This window comes from Sebastes fasciatus, chromosome 20 (assembly GCF_043250625.1).
Source record: "Sebastes fasciatus isolate fSebFas1 chromosome 20, fSebFas1.pri, whole genome shotgun sequence".
Lineage (NCBI taxonomy): Eukaryota > Metazoa > Chordata > Actinopteri > Perciformes > Sebastidae > Sebastes > Sebastes fasciatus.
The window spans coordinates 18269960-18279136 of NC_133814.1; the positions used below are offsets into that span (position 1 = coordinate 18269960).

General features: G+C 37.3%; 2 protein-coding genes across 2 annotated transcripts; one reads left to right on the forward strand and one right to left on the reverse strand.

The window, feature by feature from the left end:
* Positions 1-1017: 1017 nt before the first annotated feature.
* gpx9 (glutathione peroxidase 9) lies at positions 1018-3687 on the reverse strand. The gene is made up of 5 exons (XM_074619515.1): positions 3443-3687; positions 3238-3331; positions 1638-1768; positions 1411-1541; positions 1018-1313 (listed from the first exon to the last, which is right to left on the reverse strand). Exons 1-5 carry the CDS (start codon positions 3572-3574, stop codon positions 1256-1258), a joined length of 546 nt encoding a protein of 181 aa, XP_074475616.1. The 5' UTR covers positions 3575-3687; the 3' UTR covers positions 1018-1255.
* Positions 3688-4987: 1300 nt separating this feature from the next.
* Positions 4988-8548, forward strand: fbxl15 (F-box and leucine-rich repeat protein 15). The gene is made up of 5 exons (XM_074620100.1): positions 4988-5156; positions 5442-5601; positions 6609-7111; positions 7230-7456; positions 7598-8548. The coding sequence occupies exons 1-4, from the start codon at positions 5131-5133 to the stop codon at positions 7417-7419; spliced, it is 879 nt and encodes a 292-aa protein (XP_074476201.1). The 5' UTR covers positions 4988-5130; the 3' UTR covers positions 7420-7456; positions 7598-8548.
* The last annotated feature ends 629 nt before the right edge of the window (positions 8549-9177 follow it).

The window sequence follows — 9177 nt, forward strand, 5'->3', positions numbered from 1 at the left end:
GATAGATAGATAGATAGATAGATAGATAGATAGATAGATAGTAACTTATTGATCCCGAGGGAAATTCAAGTTTCCAGCATCACAGTTCCATAGTGCAAAAACATGTTAGTAAAAAGGCAGTAAAAAAGTTAGTAGTGCAAAGTACAAAGTAATAAAAAATATACCAGATATAAAAATACGAGGAGATGAAGAAAGCTGTTAAAACTGAATATAGTGCAGAGTAACAGCTGTGATACAGGACTATTAAAAAGTGCAGAAGAGAATGTTAAAAATGAGTATAGTGCAGCAATACATTACATATAATACATTACAATATAGGAAGCACTATAAAAAGTCAAATATAGTCAAATAGATAATTCATACGACACTTTCTCACAAAAAATATATCTTATACTGTATATACTGTATATGTTCTTAATGTATATGTTCTTAATATGCCTGTATATATTCTTAATATGCCCTTGTACAAAGTATTTCCATTTATAATTGTAATATAACTTATTATTTTAATGGAGCATCCCAGCAAAAAGCATTTCACACGATTGTACCTGTACAACCGACGTGACAATAAACATCTTGAATCTTGAATCTTGATTAAAAGATATACAAATATAAATATTAATATAAATATATATACATACATCAATGCCTTACATATAAAGAACTATACCAGTGCCTCCACAGCTGTGATTGGTACCGTGTAGTGCTAAATCTGACATTAGACAACCGCAAGATTATGTCATTCTCAGAGTGATTAAGCCGGCATATACATTTGTACATGAGATTTCTTAATACAGTTTGAAAAGTATTTTATGCCTGCAGACACAAACATTTCACTTGCACTGGAACATCTTGGTCTTTTTAATAATATTCACATTGCATCATTATATGCGACCATATTAAACATCTAATCATAAAGTATTGTAAATAAGTTGAACTGGTGCGTGAGCCATTCAAACGTTTAATAATATAGTTATATCAGGAGTGACAACAAACGCAACTACTAGAAAGTGTTTTTTATAGTTTTTTATTCATTTTTATTTATTGTTTGAGTAGCATAGACCATCACATTAGAGTAAAGTGCGACAGTGATGTGGAAACTCCTCCAGTGGCTGAAGGGAACTTGTTCTCGGAGTGAATGCACTGAAGCCCCGAGGCCTGTCCCTCTTCTCATCAGATCCAGCTCAGGTGCACGACGAGTGCATTTACTGGGGGATCGTCACTCTGCCACCGGTGACAAATTGAAGAAAATCCATCAGAGAAGTTCTGCTATGTCCTTCTCCACCTTCTCAATGGGGCAGTGAAGTTCATACCTGCAGTAAAGGGGAAACATTAGAGCCACTATTATGTCTGACCTAATGAAGGGCTGATAGGGGTTTCTAACTCGCGGCTTATAATCTGTAACTTCACCTTTTGAAGGGCGTGCCATCTGCAGTAATTAGGAACTTCTCAAAATTCCACCGAATGTCATTGACATTTATTGGCGTCCAGTAGAATTTCTTCATATCTCCAATAACAGGGTTCACAAATGGCAAACATTCCTGTGGCGAATGAGAAATGACAGTGTATATGGGTTTTTCAGGGCAAAACAGCTGCAGCACTGACAGCACGGATTTCATATATTTAAAACACATTACCTTAAGATAGGCGAATAGAGGCTCTTCATTTATTCCATTGACCTCAACCTTTCCAAACACAGGAAACTTTGGCACAAAGCCCGCACCAGGTCTCACATACTTAAGAACGTTGAGGGTTTCATGATTCGTCTCTGAAAAAATAAAAATAAAAATAATTATTACAGAATTATTACTTTTTAAACATATGCTGCATGAAAACCATACAATAACTTGTCAAATGTTTACCACATAGCATGAGCATGTACATCAGACAAACAAATGTGTATGTAGGTCAGTGGTGAAAGAAGTATTCACATCCTTTAATTCAGTTAAAGTACCAATACATAAAGGTAAACATACCCCATATCAAGTAAAAGTCCTGCTTTCAAAAAAGTATTGAAATATTACCAGCAAAATGTACCTAAAGCACCAAAAGTAAAACTCATTCTGACGGATTTTTATATATTACATAACAAGCCTTTTACTGGTCAAGGTGCAGCTAGTTTTAACTACTTTATGTACAGTTTGGTAGTTTAGTTTAGATGTTTTTAACCTATAGGTGTCAGGCCCCTCCAAAGGGTCACACAATAAATCTCAGGGGTCATAAAATGATTAATGTGGTAAGAGGAAATCACTCTTTGACATCACAAAAAGTTTTGAAATCATCAATCAGTGGTTATCTTTAACAATGTATTGGATTTTATAAATGTATCGTATGTTTTTTGTACAATCTTAATCTGACGATCAGAAATATAGCCGATAATTAAATGTAGTGGAGTACAAAGTATAATATATCTCTCTGAAATGTAGCAGAGTATAGAAGTATAAAGTAGCATATAATGGAAATACTCAAGTAACGTACAAGTACCTCAAATTTGTTCTTAAGTATATTACTTGAGTAAATTTACACAGTTATAGCCTACACTGTAAAAACAAAAAAAAGTGTCAAATTTCTGGCAGCAGGGGCGCCAGAAAATGTCTGTTAAAAAATGGAAAAAAACTGTCCGTTAATTAACATAAATAAACTGTAACCCAGTAATTATCTTTATATAATTAGCCTTTATTACTGTAATTTTACGAGGAATATTTTACTTTTAACATATATTTATTGTTAGAATAGTCATACACCGTAAATCTAAGACCATTTACATATAAATTACAAATGAAACATGTAATTTTACGTTGCAAAAGCCCAAATTTACATTAACTCTCAGAAGTTTTGCAAAGAAAATCTGTATTTTTACAAGAAATATTTTTAAAATTCCATGAAATCCTTTTCTTCTAACATAAATTAATTGTTAAAATAGAGTCATAAACCTCTAAAAAACAGAATAATTATCTTTAAAAATGATCAAGGAAAGCTTAAATACAGATAATTACGATTGTGATTACAAAAAATACTGTAAATCTAAGACCATTTACATATAAATCACAAATGAAACATATCATTTTAAAAAAAAATTTCTGTCATTTTGAAATACAGACAAAAAATTTAGAATTTCTTGAAAAAAACTGTAAAAAAAGTGTTATGTTTTTTTTACAGTGTATAGATACAATATTCCTCTTGGTACAGTGTACTACCAGGTGAATAATCTGTTATTTCTGTCACATTTGTACCCACCAGGTGACTGAAGACCGAACTGGTTGCTGGGGAATCCCAGGACAGTGAAATTGAGGTCGTCAAACATTTCCATCAGTGCATTCAGTCTGTGGTACTGAAGGAAACAGGACACAAAATCAGACACCTTCAATAAAAAATGACTGTTATGTGATATGAGATAATGTGGTCTGAACTGCAATCAATCAGTGCTCTTGTAGAATATTACCTCCTCTATTGTTGACCCTCAGAAGGTGGCAACGTTGATGATGAGAAGCACTTTACCCCTGTAGTTATTGAGCGGAACCGACTGTCCATCCAGGGTCTCAACAGAGAAATCATAGATTGATTTATTCGCCATGCTTGTACTTTAGCTTGTATATGGGATTGTAGTCAGTCAAGAGTGAGTATTCACTCGGCTATCCTGTTGGCTCATCTCGTTCACTGAAACATAACTCATGGGTCAGCAATTGTTCAGCATGACTGACTTCATTGTTCTCCTGGGCAGAGGTGAGCTGGCAGAATGACCATTTGTTCTGCACACGTGTTCCAGGGAAATAGGCTGCTAATGTGGTGACAGCTAATTGGCTTTGAGGAAATTAAATATTCAAAATAATCATATGGGTCACACTGATTTTTGGCTGGATCATTTCCTCTTTAGAACTGACACAGAAAGAAGTTTAACATTAAGAGTAAAATCCCCAAATTCTCATTAATAATAATAATAATAATAATAATAATAATAATAATAATAATAATAATAATAATAATAATAATAATAATTATAATACATTTTATTTGTATAAGCACTTTTCTAAAAACTCAAACACACTTTACATAGATAATAAGATCATAAAACAAGGACATCATTAAAAAAATACAAAACACACAATATTAATCAAACATTAAAAGCAGTTCTAAAAAGGTGAGTTTTGATTTGTGATTTGAATGTGGTGCAGTCTTACATTGATTTTATCAGTTTTTTATTTGTAACAACAACAGTATAATTATGAGACAGACTGTATATTTTGTTCCTAAGTCTAAAGTTACTGTATGCAAAACAATATGCACAGAATCTTTTAGATTTCTATTTATTTATATACTTATATTCCTTCCTGATAACATATTTGTAACTACTTATTTAGATTCATGCTCTGCTAATATTGTTTTGTAAATGTAAATAAATGAAAAAATCTACATGAAACCAACCAATGCTGGCAAATGCATGATTATAAGAGTATAAAACATGTAAAAGTGTTATTTTATAATTGTTATAGCACATAATGCATGATTATAAGAGTATAAAACATGTAAAAGAGTTATTTTATAATCATTATAGCACATCATGTAGATTGCTTTAACATAATCAGTGACGTCAACCCGGACATTTACAACTGCTACATTCAGGTTCCTCGTAAACGTGTGAGTCCATAATTATATTAGACTTAAGTCACTTAAATATAATGTCTATGAGATTTATATTTAGTATTTAGATTTATATGATAGTAAACGACAAAAAAATACTACCTAAAGGGGTTTATGGTAGTTGTTGTTTTAGTTTGCACGTCAAGTGGCGCATAATTGGGCTAATTTGTCGTTTACCAACAGAGAGAAATGGAGGAAATAGCCTATAATGTAGCAATAACAGTATAAATGTGTGGGTTTATCACTTTTACAATCAATTCGTGGATTTTATCTTCCCTAAATACCAAATTTGGTAGATTCACAACGTTATTGTTGGATAGTTCATGTGCCATTCCGATCGTAATGGAAAAGTCCGACGGTCCCTGAATGCAGCATTGGGTTTGGGTTACACCTCAAGCTCTTGCAAAGATGCTACAAGAAAACACCTTATTTTGTCATCTATGTGAAGAACAACACGTCCTTAAACACTCTGTATAACATAGTTGACTCAGCATGGATGAAGAGGCTAAGATGCGAGCGTAAGTGCTTTTTTAAAAGTCAGTTATGTGTTGAAAAAGCAGCTGGTTTGGTGGCTAGCTTCTCAGCTAACAGTGATAGCACAACAACCAAGTCACAGAGGGATGCATCTGGTTGTAGTTGCTCCCATCTATTTATGGCCTAATGATGATTATATTACCCCGACAAGGCTGATATAACATGCATTATTGCTATATGATATTACTGACTTTTAAACCATTTAATAGTGTGATTGTTTTGCATGCACAGTGTCAAAGTAAAACACAAGGTTTGCATTCCCTCACCAGGTGCCATCTACTGGACTTGCCCTGGGAGGATGTGCTTGTTCCACATGTTTTGTGCCATTTGCCACTGCAACACCTGGTCAGCCTGCAGAGGGTGAGCAAGCAGTTCCACAGCCTCATCCAGGTGTATCTAGCCAACTGCAGGACTTTTGATCTGTCCACGGTAAGAATCCCTGATGAAGTGAGAGTTTTAATGAATATGAACTGTGGAATAAAAATCTTCACAATGATGTCAAACTTGTAAGGATCATGCATTTGTGTGATGAGCAGCACAGCTGATTATGGGGGTAGTGCCCAAGATAAAATTTGCCAAAATGCTCTGCCAATGGTAAACAATGTATTCTCCTGTTGGTGTTGACTCTTGTTTTGAGTTGTTCGGTGAATTGGATGAATGAACTCTCTTTCAGTAACAAGGAACAAACAAGATCCATACGCAGCCACAACAGCCTGGCACCTCCTCCTCATGCTGGTCACCAACCTGGTCCCTCGTTGCAGGTCAGCCAGCGTGGTTGTGTTGGTCACTCTAACACGTACAGCACGCCCAAGCTGATCCCACAAGTGTTGAATTGGGTTGAGGTCTGGACTCTTGGCAGGCCGGTCCATTCTCTCTACTCCCACATTGTGGAGGTAGTCTGTGATAACCCTGGCTCTGTGGGGGCGAGTGTTGTCAACTTGGAGGATGAAGTTAGGTACCAGATTGTGGAGATATGGGATCAACACTGGCTGCAGAATCTCATCCAGATATCTCACTGCATTGAGATGGCCTTCAATGATGACAAGCCTTGTTTTGCCAGTGAGGGAGATGCCGCCCCACACCATGACACTGCCTCCATCAAAAGCTGTTACTCCATCGATGCAACAATCAGCATAGCGTTCTCTGTGTCGTCTCCATACTTTGATCCTGCCATCCAACTATCGCAGACAGAACCTTGATTCATCACTGAACATGACATTCTCCCACATGTTCAGGTTCCATTGTCTGTGTTGTCGACACCAGCGCAAACGGGCCTGACGGTGAAGGGCAGTCATTGCAGGCTTCCTGGTAGCCGTATGAGAATACACTGTTTACCATTGGCAGAGCATTTTGGCAAATTTTTGTTGGGCGCTATATATAGCTATATATATTGAGAGATGGGGTGATGGAAGTCTGCCATGTTGTGATATTTACAGATTGGACCATCCGTTCCCAAGGAAGCGTTCTGCTCCATGTTAAAGGACAACAAAGTTCTCCACAGCCTTTCTCTTCAGAGCTGCTCGGACTGGGTGACGGACAAGGAGCTGCTGCCAGTTATCGGGCAGAACCAGCACCTGCAGAGAGTGGACATGAGCGGGTGCGTTTGTCTCGCCCGCCACTCCCTGGTGGCGGTGTCCTTGAGCTGCATGCACCTCCAGCACCTCGGCCTGGCGCACTGCGAGTGGGTGGACAGCCTGTCCCTGCGCAGCCTGGCTGACCACTGCGGGGGGCTGCAGTCGATCGACCTCACCGCCTGCCGCCAGCTCAAGGACGACGCCATCTGCTACCTGGCCAAGAAGTGTCTGAAGTTGAGGTCTCTATCTTTGGCAGTCAACGCCAACGTCACCGACGAGTCGGTGGAGGAGGTGGCCAAGAACTGCAGGGGCCTGGAGCAGCTGGACCTGACAGGTTGCCTGCGGGTCAGGAACCAGTCCATCAGGTATATCACGTCTTACTTTCAAGTGTAATCCAGCTAAAGTTTGTGCACACACTTTTACATGCACCACCTCACCACTTGTGCACCCATCCATAAGATCCTCTGCATGCTGTGCTCACAGGACTCTTGCGGAGTACTGCCCGAAGCTGCAGTCCCTGAAGGTGAATCACTGTCACAACGTGACCGAGTCGAGCCTGGATCCTCTACGGAAGCGCAACGTAGTGATAGATGTTGAGCCGCCTTTACAGAGGGCTCTGGTGCTCCTTCAGGATGTGCTGGGGTTCGCTCCCTTTATCAATCTCCAGATATAGGTAAAGGGACATCTCTCTGTCCAACGAGTGCACACAGGTAGGTAATATGAGCAGCGTATCAACTGTATGAGCTTCTGATATGTTTATATCCCAAAATGTATTACAAGTCAAGTCTATTTGCAGCAGATACTGGTGGTGACAGTCAATTGTAATCAACATTTACCTTCCTTTGTTACAGGTGTTTTCATCACTCAGCTGCATCACACGTGCATGTGAGTTGCTCTAAGAAACGCCAAGACAATCCAAGAAGACCTGGATGTTTTACGCTCAAATGAAAAAAATAATGTGGACAAAAAAACCTCACAGGAATGTGATCAAAGATGCATATTCAACATCGAACTGAAACTAAGTCTTAAATAACTGAAGAAAGCCATGTACTTTTAAGAATTGCTGCCTCATGTCACTGCACTATTTGTTAATCATTCAGTTTTGTAATAATGTGGCTTTATAGAAAAAGCAATTATGTACAGTGTGTTATTTTGTTCGTTTTCAAACAAACTACATGCTTTACTTTGGACATTTTAAGGAACATTTATCTTATGTTTCATTTGGAAACATTTTAAAAATGTTTGAGTTTAATTAAACATTTAATTTTGCATGTTTGTATGTGCCTGTTTAAAGGATCAATTCACCCAAATCACGCAGAAACATTTTCTCACTTTTTTGTATTATCTCCACTACTGAGACTTCTGCTGCCGTCACAATACAATGAAGGTGAATGCAATTTTGTTGGTGGTGCTGACCATGTGTCTTCCAGAAACAATAATCTACAGACCTCACTGTCAACAGGTTTTAACTGCTTCAAAATGAAAACTGTTGACCAGCTTTGTTGCTTACAGTTAAACTATCTGCATGGAGAGACACCACCAGAGATTAGTGGGAAAATATTTATAACATTTTCTTGTGACTTGGGTGAAATAACCCTTTAATTCATCTTGTTAATAAATGCATACTTGTATAGCCTAGTATTTGTTTGAAATAAGTATAGGAATTTATTATGACTGTTTCCCATTGAACCCTTGAAGTGAGTTTTGTAAAAAAAAGTACCTGTGTTGAAATGGTGTTGCCCAGTAATACGGTATATGAAATATATACGTATGAAATATTAAATGAAAAATACCATCAAAAATGACTGTTGTCACTCTTCAATCCAACCTTTTCTCTCCTAATACCGATTCCAATACCTAAATTAAGGGTATCTGAAAGCACCGAACCGATACCTGTGCTCTTTTCAGTTTCAAAGTTCAATTTAAAAATAGTTTTTATTGAAGGTAACATGAGGGCAGAGATTTATGTGGTACTAAAAACATCACCCACTGTTACTGAATTAAAGAAACTAATGACAAAAGCCACAGAATTTTGTGATATTGATGAACAAACTAGGGCTGTCCTCGACCAATTGACCACCACTTTAAATGTTTACCAGAGATGTGCTCATAAGTCATTCAGCATGAAAAAAGCATGATAAACGACTAATTGACTGAGACCAAAAACGACCGATTAGTCGACTAAGAGGGGGCAGCCCTAGAAGAAACATTATTTAATTTGGATTAAGGGATGTCACTTTGTCCAAACAAGTGTTGAATATGGAGCTTAAACATCGTGTAACATTGTGTTTGGCAAATTAAGAGGTAAAGTAGATTTTTCCATGCATTCTTGACAGACTTAATATCCAATCCAATCCAAATGTATTTACAAAATACATTGAAAGACAACAAAAGTTGACCAAAGTGCTGTACAATTAAAGGTAAAAACATA

Coding starts and splice junctions, on each gene's coding strand:
- fbxl15 (XM_074620100.1), top strand. CDS start 5,131: ATGGATGAAGAGGCTAAGATGCGAGC. Junction 5,157..5,441: donor GAAGAGGCTAAGATGCGAGC/GTAAGTGCTTTT, acceptor TTCCCTCACCAG/GTGCCATCTACTGGACTTGC. Junction 5,602..6,608: donor GGACTTTTGATCTGTCCACG/GTAAGAATCCCT, acceptor TGATATTTACAG/ATTGGACCATCCGTTCCCAA.